The 18,366-nt window shown below is 45.9% G+C and overlaps 1 protein-coding gene across 5 annotated transcripts in view; it reads left to right on the top strand.

Moving 5' to 3' along the window:
- LOC125700467 (gamma-aminobutyric acid type A receptor subunit pi) overlaps positions 1-18,366 on the top strand; it is a 33,569-nt gene that overhangs the window by 1,116 nt on the left and 14,087 nt on the right. The window contains exons 2-6 of one of the 5 annotated variants that reach the window (XM_048961098.1): positions 808-1,014; positions 1,484-1,610; positions 12,795-12,856; positions 15,950-16,025; positions 17,807-17,896. In XM_048961098.1, the coding sequence (XP_048817055.1) occupies positions 17,841-17,896 (56 nt within the window). In that variant the 5' untranslated portion in view covers positions 808-1,014; positions 1,484-1,610; positions 12,795-12,856; positions 15,950-16,025; positions 17,807-17,840. Of the gene's footprint in view, positions 1-807; positions 1,611-12,199; positions 12,857-14,580; positions 16,026-17,806; positions 17,897-18,366 lie in introns of those variants that run through there. The other 4 variants (XM_048961097.1, XM_048961096.1, XM_048961099.1 and 1 more) reach the window with 4 other exon arrangements.

The raw sequence follows: 18,366 nt of genomic DNA, 5'->3' as shown, positions 1-18,366 counted from the left end.
ACAAATTGCTCTGTGAAAAATGATGGTTTTAAGTCTCATTGCAGCACTGTGCCTGCTGCTAGGTCCTCTAAGCAGAGATGTCCCAGGGGCCACAACTGCCCTTCTTAGAATTAACGAGTCATGTGCTGCCAGTGTGGGTTTGGTTTCATTGTAACTTACAGCTTGAACAATTAATGCTGTGTTTTCAGCAGCAGATGAGTAGATGCCAGGCTTTTGGAAAGCAGAGTCTGAGCACTCCGTGAGGTCAGATAAAATAAACACTGGTAAAGGGCTTCTGCTGCCTGTGGAGCTCACACAGGGAACGCTAGATGTCAGTGAGGGCCAGCAGCCGGCAGGTTGTGGCAGCACTGCAAGGGGCAGGAGATGGCTGCATAGGATCAGGTGTGGGAACTGCATAAGCAGGAATCCTGCATGCCTTTGTACACTGGAAGGCTTGTGATAGATGGAACCCCGCTGTGTGGCTGGGGATGGCTGCTTGTTTGCTAACACAGACAGTGACTTGCTAGTAAGCAAGTGCTCATCTTGGGAGTCTTCTCTTGAAACATGGAATAACACCACCACAGGCTTTATATTGTTATGATGAGACAGAAGGGTCTAGAACAGCTCACATGCATTTTCCAGTTTGATTACTTGGACTGATTTACATTGAGACATCTAAAATACAGGGGTGATAAAACTGCCATGTGAAAGGGGAGCTTTACCAGGATTTAAGCTTTAAGCTTTTCTAGGGGGAAAAAAAAAGAAAAAATAAAAGAAAAAAAAAAAAAGAAAAATGCTGAATTTTGTTCTTTTCCATGTTTTGTTCAGAACTGTCATTTTCTTGCTGGAAGAGACCAATTCTGGACAGCTAGAGATGGTTAACATCCAGATTTGTGCCTATCACAAGAAGGAAAACCTTACAACTGGAAAAGCTTCTCTCAGTGAAGACCTGTTTATTGGTTGTATCGTGAAGTGCAGGCATTTTGCACGTTCCTAGCCATGCAGAAATACATTCCTCAACACAGGTCCTTAAGAGTAAGCTTGCTCACTGTGCCAAACAAACAGGCAGGTGCTTTTGCCTGTGCAGGAACTCACTGAAGCACAGAGAATACATCTCTGAGAGAGCTTGGGGGAAATCTGTGATAAATCCCAGTGAGATTTCCTGCAGAAGGTGAGATACAAGCACCAGGCCTGTCCAGCTGACATGCTGAACAGCCTGTTACACTGCTTTCACTGGACTGAAGGCTACGTCGCATGTCAAAGCAGGGCAATACTATCCAGAGGTGGTTTTAAATTAGTAGTTTATATCCTATGGTAAATTGGAAAAATTGCAATTTACCAAGGACACGAAGATATTTTCTCTATGTCAATGTTCTGATTTAATGGCTAAATTACAATTTAACACATCATAAAAATGTGATCTTCTATCATCTGCTAACATCATTAATATCAGTTAATGCAGATGTCCATATTTATTACTAACATATACTTCTTTCATTTTCAGCAATATCAAAAGCTAAGCCAGTCTTATTACCCACTTTTGGAATGTCTGACCCAAGATCATGTGGATTTCATTACCAGCTTAGAGCCTCATGTCCTTACCTCAGTGTCTGGAGGACTTACTGCTCGAGGTAAGACTTGTTGACTTCTGAAAATCTATTTTACAGAGTAGATAACTTACCCAGTATGTGTTTCATTTTGCATTAAGTTGTAATAACATAATGCTCAAATCTTTAAGGACATCTGCTACAGACGAGCAGTTGAGCCGTTATCTGTATCAGTGTCCTTTTAAAATGAAGTATGAGCAAATAAGAGGCTCCTTTTGAAAGGAGAAGGAGGTAGATTTCAGTTAGAGGCATCCTTTGTGGTGGTTTCAGCAATAAAGCTAACAGAGTATGTAAGCTTGAGTCTTACTGTGGCAGTGAATATTTCATGCACGTCACACAATAATGTGAAGAATGCACAGCCAGGAAGACAAGGGAAAGCATTTTGGAAGCTGCAAGCCCAAAAAGGAGAATTTCTGAATTTGAAGACTCGCATTTCTGAAAGCACGTTGGCCTTAATCTCTGTTTGGAACAGAAATCTCATTACAGCCAGAGAAAAGGATATTCCAGGACTTAAGGAGCCCAGCTCAGCGGGGCAGAAAAGCACTGCAGGAATTCATGTGACACTGCAGGGACCTGTAGGTAATTTTAGATACTGTAAAAGCAGCGTTCAGAAGTTTAATGGACGAGAAGAGATGTGCTGTTCCTTTAGTGACACTTTACGATGGGTTTGGTGCTGCACTTGGAATATTCTGTGTGACCTCTGTGGTGACAGCAGCCGAACACCTTGCTGGCTGCCATGTGCATCTGCAGAGGAAAAGGTGCCCTGTTTTGGGTTTGAGGAACGTTGGTGGCCATGGGCTGAAGCCTGCTTGGGATAGGGGCTGGAGGTGCCTCACAGTGCTAACAAAGTCTGGTTGAGATAGACAGAGCCCTGTGTGTTAGAGGGGAGGGTGAGCAGTGAAATGTGGCACAGCTGGTCAGACCTGTTCCCAGCACTGGGATTTTTCCTCCTTTGTCTCTTTCTTCACACTTGGCAAAGAGGGGAGAAATAGATGTTGTCTGGCTGGTCTTCTATGGTTTCGCTCTCGAGGTATTTTTAGTGCATTGATCTATGGGCAGCCGGGCCCTGACTGCCTGTTCCTTGTTTGTTTTCAAGGAGAGGCAGCTCTGCAGCTCCCCCAAAGCCCCAGCTTCCATTCACGGCCCATGTGGAGTCCAGAACTGACCCCTGGGCACAGCTGCTTGGCAAACAGGCTGAGACTGCCATGGGCAGCAGGCTGCCCTTGTCCCACAGTGCTTCTGTGTGCTCCCCCTGCCCAGAGCTGCACAAAAATCCAATACTCTCAGTTTTGAGACGTTGCGGTAGATGTCAGACAGCAACACTGCCCAGAAAATGCTACCGTGTCAGTATAGTCTGAATTTCCCAGTATAATACTTGCTTTTTCTTCCCCTCTTAGCTTAATGAATGACATTTTGGTGTTAAAACAGCCTTTGAGGGCTCCCGTGCTTCTGCTGCAGGTGCAGCCATCTGCTTTTTGCAGTTGAGTTGCCCAAGGCTCAGGGCTTAGAATGCTGTTGGTGCACTGCAGTGGTGTCCTTTGGTGGTTCCAAGGCAGTTAGGAGAGCTCCCATGCTGCTCTGCCGTGTTGGAAATATCCACATAATTTCGTCAGGACAGTATCTCTGATAAAAGCAGGTTTTATTCATGATTGCAGTGGCGAGCGTCCCACAAGCAGGAGCACCCCTAAGGACACAGTGACAGCTTTTGTATCTTGTAAAAAAAAACAACCCAAAAACCAGAGTGTGTTTTGGAGCTGAGGATGGGGTGCTCTCATTGTAAAATACAGAATTTAAGCTCAGATTTGAATAAATAGCCTGTGATGGAGTGATTCAGCCAAGAAAGGGCAGTGGTTTGAGATCTCGGTGTGCAGCTGGGACCTGCTGAGCAGTCTGAGATACACCACTGAAGGACTCTATTAGCATTTCCTCCTCTTGAAGCATGCTGTGCCATGGAAGGATGACTTCCTGGCTCCCCTTCCTCCCATTTCTCAAATATCTGCACAAACTATTTTTTTTAATAGGTGCAGTTTTAGCCTGACCAAAATATATAGATGAGAAAGCAACAATTGTGGTGGGGACATCTTTAGGCCCAGACTGCAGGGCTCAGGAAACACACTTTGTCTGCGTCTTGCCTTGCATGACTGATGGGATGAATGGCTGTGCTTTGTTCTTGCTCAGGTCACATCTATCTGGTGGCTGCAGACCCAACGCCTGGCTCTCCTGAAGGCTCACCTGGATTGGCTGCAGAGAACCAGGATGGCTCTGCAGGGCAGCCCTGCATGGGCTCAGAGCAATTTCTGCATGGCCTCACCAAATCAGGCACGCAACTTCTGAGAAGCTCTGCAGATCCAGCACTGCACCGCAGTGTGGGGGAGGTGTTTGCTAAGGAGGCACCAGGTGCTGACTGCTGCTCCAGGGCAGGGCCCTGCTGTTAGCAACTGATGCTCAGAAAAAGGGACACAAATCTGTGTGTCTCTAAGAGAGATGCTTCTGTTCAGAGCAAATTTTTGGATATAAAACTTCATCTTGTTGGCTTTGTACAGGGTGAACTTGATATTTTCCAAGCGTGTTTATTCACCTGAAATATAGAAACATAACATGGGAAGAAGCTCTGCGCACAGGTTTCAGCATTACAAATGATCACTTCTGCTGTCTGTTACAGTGCTGCTGATGTATTCTGTCTGAATCATGTCACATACTGTGGCACTCTGCTTCACTGCTGTCCCAGCAGGTTGGCATCTGATGTGAAGTAGTGATAAATTCATTTAAAATACCTTAATGTGGCAATAGAAGGCAATCGTTAAGAGTTAGGTTAATGAGAGCGTTGGCTCTCTTCCTTCTCTTGCCGTCTCCCTCGTGGTGCAGTGCGTGCGTTCTGCAGGCAGATGTATGGCCCTGTCATAAACAAGTTCCTTGGGAGTGCACTGGGGCTTGGGGTGCCGCCGGTCCCACGGGGACACTGCTCAGTACTTTTCCAGTTGCACTGTAACTGCTTTGGGTGTGTGTGGTCCTCGGCAAGTGTGGCTGCAGCAGTAAATAGGACAGAGGGCCTTTCGGGACACACTGGCTGCTTTCTCTGTGCTGGTGACGAGTGCCATACAGGTGGTTGGTGTTCGCCATCGGTTTAGAAGCAGCTCAGATTTCTGGCCATAGGAACTGGCAGTGTTATTTGTGCCAGTGCCTGGAGGTGCTCCAGTACTGTAACCATGCTTAACCATCCTTATGTATCATAGAATCATAGAATGGCCTGGGTTGAAAAGGACCACAGTGACTGTCTAGCTTCAACCCCCTGCAGGGTTGCCAACCAGCAGACCAGGCTGCCCAGAGCCACATCCAGCCTGGCCTTGAATGCCTGCAGGGATGGGGCATCCACAGCCTCCTTGGGCAACCTGTTCCAGTGCCTCACCTCTCCCAGGGGCTGGGGACCCCGTCCATAGCTGTACTGAACTGTGCAAATGCTGGTAAGGCTTTGAATTTCCTGAGATTTAAAACCCAAAGGAGAGATTGCAGTTATTATTATTTGTTTTTTAAATCCCTTCAAAACATTTTCAAACCCGCATTTTTGTTCAGGCTGCTTTACATCCTGCCGTAATTCAGAGCAAAGTTAATGTTTCACGCTGGGCTGCAGTAAGTTGGGTGAAGCAGTGTTTCCTCATTTGTTGTGTAACAACAATTATCCTTTTATAGTGTCCCCACTATGTTACACTGATAAAGACCAAAAAGCATTGCTTGATACCTTCTAATAACAGTTGGGTCTATTTCTAAACACAGATAAGTTTCTGTTCTGTACTGTCTGTTGCTGAGTCATTTTTGAGACAGTGAAGCCCTGCCAATTCTAAGCAATGAAAGCTGCCTATCTCCTGGCAAACCTAACACAACTGCTTTGAAAGTGAAATATAGAGCTAAGCCACCTTGCTTTGTTTCTCCCCAAAGCAAAAAATACTTTTTTTGGTCTTGGAGATTATTCAGACGCTGTATGATTAAAGCCTTTCAGAGATGTTCTTTCCAAGGAGACACCAAGCACTTCCATTCCTGGGCCTGATGCAGCTAAGTGTGTGCTCACATGGCTTTGTGCTGAAGAGGATGTGGTGGCTGAGCACTGGCGGGGCTGGGATTCGAGCTGTAACAAAGCAAGAGCCTCAGGTAAGACATGTAAGAAACAGAGGGTGGTGAGGCACTGGAACAGGTTGCCCAAGGAGCTGTGGATGCCCCATCCCTGGAGGCATTCAAGGCCAGGCTGGATGTGGCTCTGGGCAGCCTGGTCTGCTGGTTGGTGACCCTGCACGTAGCAGGGGGTTGAAACTAGGCGGTCATTGTGGTCCTTTTCAGCCCAGGCCATTCCGTGATTCTGTGTATTAGCTCTTCTGCTTGTCTGCTGGTAGCACACATTGCTGCCTTCATATTGCACATGGATTATGGGGATCTAACATCTTCCATTATCCAGAATTCCTCTGCTCAAAAGTAACCTAGAGGAAGAATTATTGTTTTTGAATGGTGAAAATAATAATACAGAGAGTATTATAACCAGCAGCAAAGCACCAAATCTGTGCCTATCAGTTCTCTTTAACAGGGATGAAATTAAGTACAAAAAGATCTCACATTGGCTCTGAGGTGCTGTGTTCCTGCTGCAGGGGGAGTCCTGCTGCTGAGTGCAGCCATGTTTGGAGAGAGGAAGCACAAATCATCCGTGTGCTCATTTAAGCACTTCATCCAAGTATTTTGGCATTCTGGTTTCATCTTAAAACTCCCACCTTGGAAGAGAACAAGGCTTTGGTCCTTGATGCTGTTCAAAAGCATTCCAAACCACATCTGCCACCAATAAAGAACATCTTGTGGATGTGCAAACCAGAAAGCAGCACTTGCTACGGCCTGTCTAGTAAAGCACATCTTGATCTGATCTGCTGTCTCAGCCTATTTCAACCTATCCAAGAAACAATAAGCAATGCTTCCCTCCAGATCCTGCTGCTAGTGCCAGCTAAAGCATCTGCCCATCTTTTGGTACTGGAGGCACTTGTTATGGGCCAGATTAAATAGTATTATGAAGTTAAGAAAATGGGCAAGAATCTAGACATGATCATTGGGTGCTGATGTGCACGCAGACAAAATAACATCCTCAGGTTGTAACAGGCAGTGTCATAATGGAAGTAGTTAAGTGGGGCTTTGGGTTGGGGAAAAAAACCCATGTCTGGTACCCATCCAGAACTGTTGTTTCTATGTGAAATGTTTGTTCAGTTCAAATGTTGGCAGCATTGGTGTGTTAGACCTGGTAAAAGCAAGGCAGTGTTGGTAATGGAGAGTTTGTTGTTAGCGAGTGAGACTAAGAGAAGATCTGCACAAAGATGTGTTTCTGTGCATCTCTGTCTTTAAGGTCCCTGGCAGATGGTATGAAGAGCGGTTATTTCCCTTTTTCATGTGGGTAACTATGGCAGGGAGCAATGAAGGCATTTTTCAGGGCAGAGTGGGTATGATGGACCCCTGGCATTACTGAGCAGCTCAGGTTCCTCTAATCCCATGGCATTCCAGGAGGGATGTCTGTGCCCCGCAATGTGTCAGCGCACTAGGGGGGGAAGGGGGGGTTAGAAGCTTTCTTGTTTAAAGTTAACTGAGAACAGTTTAAATGGCAGCGTACACAGCCATATTGATTACATCTCCCTGACCTTTGGTTTTTGAGCTGTGGTAGAGGCCTGGTGCATGAAAGCATCTTTCCTAGATCAGAGAACACTCCAGGGGTGACAGAGGGATGAGAGCTCTGTGCTGGTGGCGCTGGTCCGTCCTGCTCTGCTGGCATCAGACTGGTGGGGAAGGGAAGGATGGGGGCATCACTGCTGGCACTTATGCATGCCTGGTGACAGGCCTTGGCCATCAGTCGTCAGCAACCTGCACTGCAGACTGGGACAGAGGCAAAGTCCAACCGTTCTGTGCAGCGGGGGAGGCTGGCTGCAAGTTCATGCTTGCTTTATCCTTTCACCCAGGCAGAGTGGACTGCTTACCATTCAGTGTTTTATTTTTTGTTGTTGCTGTAGACACTGTTGTCAAGTCAGAGTTTGTTGTAAATATGCCCATGGTGTAAAGTGACATTTGTTTTTTCACGCTATCGGTTTCCTGCCTTCTCTCCATCCTTTCAAGCACCTATTTTAGAAAAGTTAGAGAGATAAGTTATGCAATGGCTCTGACTTGGCAGTTGTCTTAAATGTTGGAATGGGGCAGCAATGCCACCAGCATGCTGCTGTCTGACAGCAGGGCAGTGCCATGGCTGTGCTGCCCATCCCTGCCAGGACCTCCAGGTGGTTGGACAGGAGTTTGACCATCACCTCTTGTCATAGTGGGTGTGAGTGTCACTGCCAGGAGCCCAGCACAAAGCTGCAGAAAATAGTGGTAATGGATTTATATAAATAATAAATAAAGCCAACTGATTTATTGGCATGTTCTAGCCAAGCAATTAATTCTGCTTTTGGGAGGCAGAACCAAAGCAGAAAACATGTCATAACGCCAGATCAGAGCTGATAATGTATTCCTCCCTTCCTCAGTTCTCCGCTAGCACGGATCAGCCTATTAAGGAATCATCTCCCAGAGCACAGGCCGGCTCCAGGAGGATCCCCAGCAGCTGCAGAGCCCAGCCCATATGGAGATAGAGCCAGAACCACACATGTTGGGATGGAGGAAGGGAGGGAGGGGAGGTGGGGGACTGCTCACCCAGCCACTGTGCTCCTGAGGGGCCCAGCACGGAGCTGGGAGGTCGGTGCTCTGAGCATGCTTTTTGCCATATTGCTTTGAGACACATTACTCCACAGATAGCTCTTAAGATAACAGGTCCTAAATGTAATACAGGACGGTGCTGTTTTACCCAGTGCTGTTCCTTGGTGGTATCCCACGTGGGCTGCCACATGGCACATCCCACACTGGAGTCAGCTGCAGCTTCTCAGGGAAAGGCTCACAGAGGCTTCTGATCTGGGAGCAACTTGTGGGACTTGGTGGTGTCTATGGATGCTGGTGGGTGCTTGAGGGCTCCGTGGTAGCACAGGTACAGCAGTGGGCATCCAGTGCTGGGTGAGGGGCACTTGGTGAGGGAGGGAATAGTCTGCATGCCTCTCCCTGCCCACACGCTTCCCTTTTTCTCAGTTTCTCACTTCACTAAGCATGGGTTGCATTTATCCAAAGCATCAAGGGTGCTAAGAAGCGATTTCAGATGCTGCAGGTAGAAGCTGCAGCACGTTCTGCTGCTGGGGAGTGGTTCTGCCACCAGCACAGCACCACAGCGCTGCATCGGGTGGGACTGCAACAGGTACAGATGTAAAGTCAATGCAGTGAAGAGGAAACAGGAGAAGGCTGCTGCCAAGGTGATCTCTTTGATCCTCTTGTAGAATTTCCTGTATATGAAGCGGCTCTGAGGTTGGCTTCTGATGGAATTTGTCTTTATCTGAGACAAGAGGAAGTTGAACCTGTGGTCTCTTTCACAAATCTTTGATTCAGTCAAGTGGAATGTGGCTATTTTTTCATCTAGACTTGCATCTTTATTGTGTGTCTTGCAGCAGAGGACTGAGCTTTTCTTGTATTTTTAGTATGTATGAATTGAAAAGTAAGAAATGGAAATAATGCATCCATCTACAAGAGGTGCTCCACTCTTGTTAAGCCAGGACCAAGGAGCTGCCACGTGAGCTCTTAACCAGGAAACAACAACGTTTTGGTTATTAAAAACCAAAGTCTCATCAAACTGATACCAGTGCACAGACGAAAGACAGAAATACTGCAGAGGAGATAAACCTGGTGATTGTTATCTGCGGGTTGCATCCATTCACTGCCTTGTCTTAGGATGTGGTGTGTACACTGGATCCTGAGCTCAGGCATTGCCATTTGGGAAGCGTTGCTGTGATGGTCTCCTGCTGCAGTGCAGTGCAGCTCTGCCTTCCTGCTGCAGGCTCTCTGCATGTCACAGGTGGGCAGTGACATCCAGCAGCAGGCAGGAGGCAGACAACCCAGTGTGCATCTCCTGGCAGCGTGGATGAGCTGCCCAGGGCTGCAGTGCCAATAGAGCAAAGCAGGCAGTGCTCACTTGAGAAAATCAGTTTCTGAAGGGATGTGTTTATAGAGTACATTTATGGAGAGGAAGGGCAGTGTGTTGGTGCATGAAGCTTCTATGAAAGTCCATAGCCAGAAATGCAGGTGATGTGAGCGTGTCTCAGGGCCAGCCAAGGTGCTCCTCTGCTGCTGGTGATCTCACACTCAAACTGGTAAAAGTGCAGAGCTGTAGAAGTAGTCTTGAACTACTGGGTGCAAAGTATAGCTCTAATGAAATGTGACAGCGTGGCTTTCATGTTGCCACATTCGATTCATCAATATGAAGAGGGCAAACGCTTTGACGGGAGGCCTGGGATGATGAATGGGCCTGGATATGCCTCATCACTTGTTGAAACTGCAAACACCTGCTGAGGCTTCATTAACTGCAGAGGTTGTTAGTGGGCACCCCATGAACTGTGGCTGCTGGGGGCTGCAGGCTGTGGCTTGCACAGAGCTACTGCACCAGGCAGGGTCCTCCCAGCTGTGGGCACACACTGCCCAAGGGTGGTTGGTGAGCTTCCCTCCAGCCCTGGGGACACGGATGGATCCTGAGTGCCAGGGCTGCCATTGGAGCTGGGAGCACATCTGTGCACTTCAGCACCGAAGCCATAAAGCACAGCGTAAGAAAATGTCACCGCTTAATTTTCCCAAACCTTCGCCCTCCCTTCTGAAAGGAATGCCGTCAGTTTAGGAGAAGTCAATTTAGAACAAAAGACCAATGAATGTGGTGGCTCTTCTTCTTTTGCAAGTTTAAGCACCTCATCTTTCCTTGGAGAACAGCTCTAAATCATTTTATTTGCAGGCCCCAAGCAGGAATTTGTATTCATGCTAAGACATTTATTGAGTTAATTTATTTAAGGCCGGGGCATAATTTCTAATAACGGAAGAGTCTCCAGGCCCAGTGAAATTGTCTCCCTGATAGGGCATTAATATTTTAAGGGATTATAATATCTGCCAATTGATCCATGCCTCTGGGAGCAGCCAGCAGTTACTGATGAGCGCCGTCCCAGGGATGGCCTGCAGTTATGCTGTACCCCACACAGGGCCCTGAGTACAGCATACGGCTGCTGGACGTGGCACTGTGACCGATTCAAACCGGGGCCCAGGTGTTTCACACAGGGAGCTCTGCAGGCCCAGGAGTATCTCACTGGCCAACTGAAATTCAGACTGCTGTATCCTTAATATGAACGGTGGAGCTGTGCTCCTTGGGCTCCATCTGGTAATTTTTTTTATCCATCAGTGTGTCGCCCCTGACTTACAGGCTCTGGTTGCTCTGTCCTGGCTCCCTCCATTGCCCACACTGCATCCTTCCACCCAACGAGGTTCTGCCCATCTCAGCACACAGACTGGCTCCTGGGAGGCAGAAGCATAGTAAGGATTCAGGCATAACAAAGCGATCCTTTCTCTTGCTCCTTTTGTCCTCTGAGAGGTCAGCGAGTCCCTCCTGCTTTCCCTCCTGGAGGGCTGGGCCAAGGCACGTAGCGACTGCTCGACTGCATCACATTTGTTGCTTCATTGCCCTATGGGCAGCCTGCACTGCACGCAGTGCTGCAGTGGAGCCCAGCCAACAAACCTCTGTCAGGGAAACTTTCCCCTTGACCTGGCTGTCAGTGATGACAGAGGAAAGCAAACCCAGGATTAAAACAGCACATCTGCACGTTTCTTATTTTAAATTTGCCTGTTTGGTGTTTTTGAATCCCTTGGAAAGGGGAAGTGCAGGTGCTGGCTGTGTGGGCTTTGTGGCTGTAGCCCTCTGGTAAATTGGCTGAGCCTGGGTCGGATAAGGAATCACAGAATCATTTATGTTGGCAGGGCCCTTTAGAGGTCATCTCTTCCAACTCCCTGCACTGAACGGGGATGCCAGCACTAGATCAGGTGCTCAGAGCCCCATCCAGCCTCACCTTGAGTGCTGCAAGGATGGGGCATCCACCTCATCTCTGGGCACCCCGTGCTTCTTCCTTTATATCCAGTCTAAATCTCTCCTCTGTTAGTTTATATATTATACGCTGTAAGAATAGTCAGAAACAAAGGATCTGATTTTTTTTTTCTCTCTGTATTTGTTGATTTTATTTTTATGCCCCTCTAATTCCTTTTCTGTTGAAATGACATAATCTCATTATTTTCAAATTCTGCTCACATGAGAATCTTCCCATAGTAATTATCTTTTTTTTTTTCCCCCATTTCCTCATCTGGCATACTCAGAACTGAGCTGAGTACTCAGTGAAGCCTCTCAGTAAACCACCTCTGCTTTATTTGCTTTTAATGTAAGAAGATCCTACAGCCTTTATCCATTTCTGTACGTAGATGGTGTGGAAGCGTGCACCATTTTGTGTCCCACGAGGGAGTTAATGTCATGCATGCTTGTCTTGGCTGATAGGAGCAAGAATAATTAAGTCTCACATAAAATACCTGCACACACACAATGGAGGAGACTAAGTGAGCAGAACTGCTGAGGTGGGAGGGACCGTATATATAGGGTTACAATTACAGGGTTGGCAAGTTGAGAGCAAAATCATAGAAAGCAACATTGCTTGGCTGGTGATCTCTGTGCCTGTTAGGAGGGAAGATGAGCTTCTTGCACCCGGCCCTGGATCAGTGCCTGCAGTGAGGGGCAGGTTTCTTGAATGAATGAAACCAGTGCTCAGCAATAATTCCCCAACATGATGGAGCACGGGCAGCTGTGAGCTCACGGATCTGCAGCCATAGGAGACAGAAAATTGCAGGCAAGTTTACATTGCAGCTGGAGTTAAGATACCCAGTGCAGGAGGAAAATGTGCCTGGAGCAAGTTAAATTTCTATATAAAACAAATTAGAAATTTTATAGACATGGCATTTGTTTAGAGTAAATTAATTGACCAAACAGAAACCAAGCTTGATGTTCCAGAGGAAGAATTTATTCCACGTAAGTAAAACTCAGTATACTTCATTTTTATATAACTTAAGGCTTTCTGCATGTATTTGAAGGACTCTACCCTGCAAGCTGCAGGCAGACCTGTGTGCTGGGTGGGAGATGTGAGCAATGGCTGCCATTCCCACAGGAGCTTGAAGGATCAGAGCATCTTTAAAACATAAATGCATTACCTGGGCATGGCTTTAACACTCTTAAATAAGGGCTGAACCCAATTTTATATTAACATTTCTTGTATCTTGCAGTTACCTCTGTCTTTCATTGGAATGAATAAGACAAGAACCAGACCTGCAGCATATGGTGTCATGTAAGTAACAGGACAGTTTCCCTGCTCTCATACTGCCCTAAACTAACAGTACTATTTATGAGATCAGTGTGTACAAATGTCTGTGGCACTCCAAGTGCTAGCTCACAAAGCAGAGCCTATATACCATGCTGTGTTAGTGCAGCCAGGCCCTTGGGACAGCTGCCTTCTGGTGCAGCTCCTGCCCCATCCCCACTGTGTGATCCTGTGCATACACAGGGGCTGGTTCCACACAGCACCGAGCTCTGCCTCACACTGAAACACAGCAAGGGCTGCCTCAAGCAAGCAGGGTGTGTGCTGCAGCCTCAGCGAGGCCCTCGGTGGTGCTGCTGTTCCTGGAACTGAGAGGTCATTTTTCATGTGATGTCATGACAGTGGTGTGGATGGAAAGAATCCACTTTTTACCAATAGCAAAAGTTCACGGAAGTTCTTGAAATTTCTGTGGCTATGATGAAGTCACCTGTTTACCTGTCCGTGATTGCTGATAACCACTGAAGGCAAGTGAACAGCAAAAAGCAGGTTATGGAAGCTGGCATCTGCCTGGCACGTGCCTTGCTGAGCTGAGGCTAACAGCTTCAGCATGTGCCTCCTGCTGTTCCAGGCAGAAATTGGGCTGCTGGTGTTCTCCTTCATTTGTCCTGTTATCAGACAAGCAGGCTGAAATTTGAGTTCTTCAAACAGGGAAATCAAAGGGGAAAAAATTAAGTGTTTTGTTTAGAAAAAAAAAATGAAATGAATTTGAGATTTGGACAGAAGGCTAAAATAGGAAAGGCTTCATGGCTGTGTGCTTTGTTAGCAGACTTGGAAGTCTACTCTCTGCCTTTAGTTAAAAAATATTAAAGCAAAAAAAAAACCAAAACCAATCAAAGTTAAAAATTCAGACAACTCATTTTGGTATTACCAGCTTGTGTGGTGCTGCTCCATGTCTCATCCCCTTTCCCTGCATCCACATCTGATGTTGCCTTTGGTCCTGACCAGCTGAGGGCTGAGCTTATGTATCTGTTGACACACAACAGGACCTCACTAACTACTTAGTTCTGTAAAAATAAGGTTAATTCTTCATACGTTGATTTTTAGCATCAAATCTGTAAGGTTTCCAGTAGGAGTGGCTTGCAGAAATATGTGGCACATTTTCTTGTTTGATTTTTCTCTTCCTTGTAGTAGCTCCACGTTTTCTCCTGGCCTGACAAAATAGATATTTAACATAGAATGACAGAACCATTTGAGTTGGGAGGTAACCTTAAAGGTCATCTCGTCCAACTCCCTGCAATGAACAGGGACACGTACACTACATCAGGTGCTCAGAGCCCCATCCAGCCTGACCTTGAGTGTCTCCAAGGCTGGGGCATCCACCTCATCTCTGGGCAACATTTTAAATTTAAAAAAAAAAAAAAAAAAAGGAAAAAAGAAATAATTTCAAGTTAACTGTAAATTTGAGGTACTTGACAGGCAAATCATTTTGAATGAACTGAAAATAAAACTTTCATGACTTGTCTGGCCAGTAAATTAAAATTTGAACAGCTGTCATAATCATCAAAATATACAGCTTGTTGGCTGCAGCTATGCCAAGAGCAGGTTGTGCTATGAACCCTTCCATACAAAATTCCCTTCCCACCCACATCCCCAAACTAATTATTCAAGATCAGACAGCTGCCCATAATTCAGAGTGGGCAGGGGAAGAAGCACTATTTTTTTTAAAGGCAGATTGTTAGGCTTCAGTCACTCAAACCTCTTCTAAATAAACTTGCTGACCTGGATGTAGTATCTTGGCTTCTACAGAGCCTGTTAAGTCTGATCCCAGGGTCCACAATGCTCTTCTTCTTTCATGGATTTGTAATTGTATTTAGCAACTGCAATCACAGAGGTGGCCAAAGAAAGCTCGGCATGGGATGGTGCAGCGTCACGAAGCTGGAAACTCCCAGTGAGGGTGTCATGATGCTTTCCATCCCAATTCCCTCAGCCACTATTACTACCTGCAGCTCACTGACTCGTCCTGTGGGTCTGCTCTTGTAGCTGGTTTTTCAGATTCTTGCAACAGCTCCTTCTGCCTGGCTTTGGGATGTCATTTGCCCTGAGAATATCAGAGAATGTGCTGATCTTCTGCTCTGTGCAGTGAGGCACAGATGGGGCTTTCACCTGTGAAGTGGGAGGTAATGTGGGCCTGTAGAGCTTTCTGTTTCCCTTGCTGTGTGTATGCTTGGTGAGAAGGAGTGGATCGCTGTGGGTGATGCTGACGGCAGTGCAAAGCTATCTGGGCTCCACCAGGTGTCAGTGTACACCTCTCTATGATATTTCTCCTTCTGGGTTTTCACTCTTACCAGCCCTTCCAGATTAAAGGAATGCAGTAGAATTAAGGAACATAGAACTGAATAATAGTGGAGGCTTATACATATGGTCTTGGCTGGTGTAAATAAGCATTATTTCATGAACTTCTATAGAAGCAGATGCAGGCTTAACTCCTGAGGAGTCTGCTTGCATGTTTTGCTGTAATACTTGCATCTTTGAATAATTCCCTGTCAGTAGGAAGAGCATGGAGCTGGGTGAGCTGTTAAGTTCTCAAGGCTTTCTTTATTTCAGAGCATATGCAATAGACATATGCAATAAATGATTTTAGGTAACATTGGTGTTAGAAGCAAAGCTTTCACAACTACTGGTATTGCCTGCGCTGTGCTATTACATACAAAATGTCAAGATTTAACAGTGTCTAAGTTTCTTTTTCTGTTAAAAGTCCATTGTAATCCTTTACTAAATAGAGAAGCATAAATGCACAATCTTAAACTGTTCCTTCCCAGCATACTGTAGTAATGAAGTTAGTAATCTCTGATGAAAGCTTCTGAAGTATAAAAGTAGAATTGCAGTTCTACTTACTGATATAGTATAACTCTTAGGCTTCCACAAAAAGCATAGTCTCACAGTTTTGGCACTTCTCTCTCTATATTTCAGTACATAGCTGAGAACTGCTTTTGTGATACTCAGTTTTAGGCACAGACGTCACCCTTTTCTGCCCTTGTGAGTGCTCTGGCATATTGAGTTTCTAGCTCTCTCGGGTACTTACAGATCATTGCTTCCCAACTCTTGATATACTTGTCTTCACAGCCGTGTTTGGAAGGAGGAAAACAGGACTGTGGAGTTCATTCGGGTTTGTGGAAGCAGCAGTTAGAGATTTATCCAGGTTGGTTTGGCTTGTTTCAATCTACTGTCTTTGCTAGATAGAAGTAACACACGTTGCAGTGTGCATTTCAGTTAACGAGCCATAAACAAGGCTTTACAGGAATGCTTTTTACTACATAAGAGGCCTCCGTGCATTAGTCATCAAAACAAATAGAATTTGACTTGTTTTTTTTTCAAAACAAGGTCTCAGTAACTGGGATAGACAGAATGAAATTCAGAAACGGATGCACCAAAATGCTAGGAATTACAACTCCTTTGCAAAATGGATGCTCATAAGGGTTGTCCATGAAGGGTTCCTCAGCTGAAATTTATCAGTTTTTATACTTAATCACATGCTGGTTTGTTAAATTACCCTTTCTTACTTTACTGCACTGATCCTCCTTTTCTCATCAAAATTGTGGTCTAATGCTGTGAGAACAGGTAGATGATTAATCTCTCTAGCCCTCTATGATTACATGGTCCTGAGGAGCTGTTGGGAACATCTGGAAACATCTGAACACCATGTTAGGACAAAAAGCGCAAAGACTTGTTAGGAATTCAGATGTTAGACAGATATGAGAGCATATTTTGCTTTGAAATATATCCTGCCTTTCTCCAGTGGGATTCTTGTTGTATGGCCCTGCATTCGTGGTGCTTTGAACATTCAGGTATTGTCACTGGCTGTGTGTAGACAAAGATGTCCCTGCTGCCTGGAGCACGACTGTTCCACTGCACCAGAGCTGTACAGTTAGCTGAGAAGGCACAGTGTCCTCTGGGCTGTGTTGAGCTACTGCAGAAAGGCTCTGACCCAAGCAGGAAAATTCCCAACCCGTGGGTTACTATGGAATAGCCACGTTTGAAGTTGAAGTGCTCATTCACAACTGTGCAAGTCAGGGCTCAGGGACTGATGATTCGTACAGCCATTCCCAATTTGTGACAGTCTGACGGAGAGGAAAACTTACATCTATCTGAGAAGGAAGTTGCTTTGCCACTACCTGTAGGAAAACTGATACATTGAGGTACACTTCAAACAGTCTAGTGGTCAAGCAGTGTTGTATTTCCAGCTCAAACTAGTGATGGTCCAGTGGCAGTTCCCCCTTGGCAGCTGTGCCTTCATTAGCCTGTTGCAGCAGCAGCTTGCTGTGAGAGCACACAGTTGTGTGGCACTTATCCATACCCCCAATAAAGGTGTGCAGTTGATGCAGCCTTTCAGGCAGAGAGCAGGGATGCAGAGCAGAGCGTGGACAGAGTTGCCCATTGTGGCACCATCATGAGCCTGTGGGAGTTCCAGGCCAGAATCCAGGAGTTGGTTCCACTCCCAGAAAGGTCAACGAAACCCATTTGAAGTAGAATGATTTCATCCAGTGCTGCATGCTGAGTGAGTCACCAATGCTACTACTAATAGCATGGGCTGCTTCAGGTACAAGCTAATGGAGTGCAACAGTGGTAACCAAAGTCCGGTGAGCTTGCAAAAGGACTTTTGGAACGGAGTATCTTTTATGAGGAAAGTGCAAACATAGCATGGTGCTGAAAAATGATTTGAGCTAGAAGGAAAAAACAGGTGTCACTGTGTGTTGAGGACGTTAAACATTGCTGTGTGGGATTCTGACTCTGCGCAGCACTTCTTTTCCGGCCCCTTCACCTAAAACAGAGTCATAGAATTGCTCAGGTTGGAAAAGACCTTAAAGATCAAGTCCAACCGCAGCCCAACCATACTACCCTAACTCTAACAGCCCTCCACTAAATCATGTTGCTAAGCAAATAGTTTTCCTTAAATCACAAAAATCTCTTTTTCTTTCACAGAAGAGCAGAGCAAATACTGAAATAATCTCCGGAGATGTTCTGCAGATATTTCTGCTTCTTCAGTCTGTGTCTTTTCCTTCAAACACAAAGGCAAGTGGAACATTTGTTTTGCTTTACAGGTCATCTGAATTATGATTAACATAAGTAATGTGGATCAAAAGGAAACAATGCTTCCAGTTTTACAGCTCACTCATAGGAAGTTGGGTGCATTAAGGGGTCAGGCAGAGGGAGCAACCTGCACAGGTTCCCAAAATATAATGTACATTGATAATGCAAGCTCTTTTTCTCTGTTCAAGAGCAGGAAATTGTGGTGGTTTTGCTCACTGTCCTCTTCCACCCCATTTCTTCCAGCTGTTACTGCCATCCCTGACTGCAGTCAAGTTCTAAAGGCTCTAATATAGCTAATGCTGCTCAATAACTGCTCAGTTCTGCTGTAAGCTTCTTTTTGATCTAAAATCTTCAGCAAGCATCCAAGGACTATTAACTCAGCTTTAAAGGACAGGCCAGCAGTCCTGAGTCTCTGGAGAGAGGCAGCACCTCCTTCAGCCCTTCACAGAGCA

Source organism: Lagopus muta, chromosome 14 (genome assembly GCF_023343835.1).
Source record: "Lagopus muta isolate bLagMut1 chromosome 14, bLagMut1 primary, whole genome shotgun sequence".
Classification (NCBI taxonomy): Eukaryota; Metazoa; Chordata; class Aves; order Galliformes; family Phasianidae; genus Lagopus; species Lagopus muta.
The sequence above is the reverse complement of the archived record's forward strand: the minus strand, read 5'-3'. Positions and strand labels throughout refer to the sequence as shown.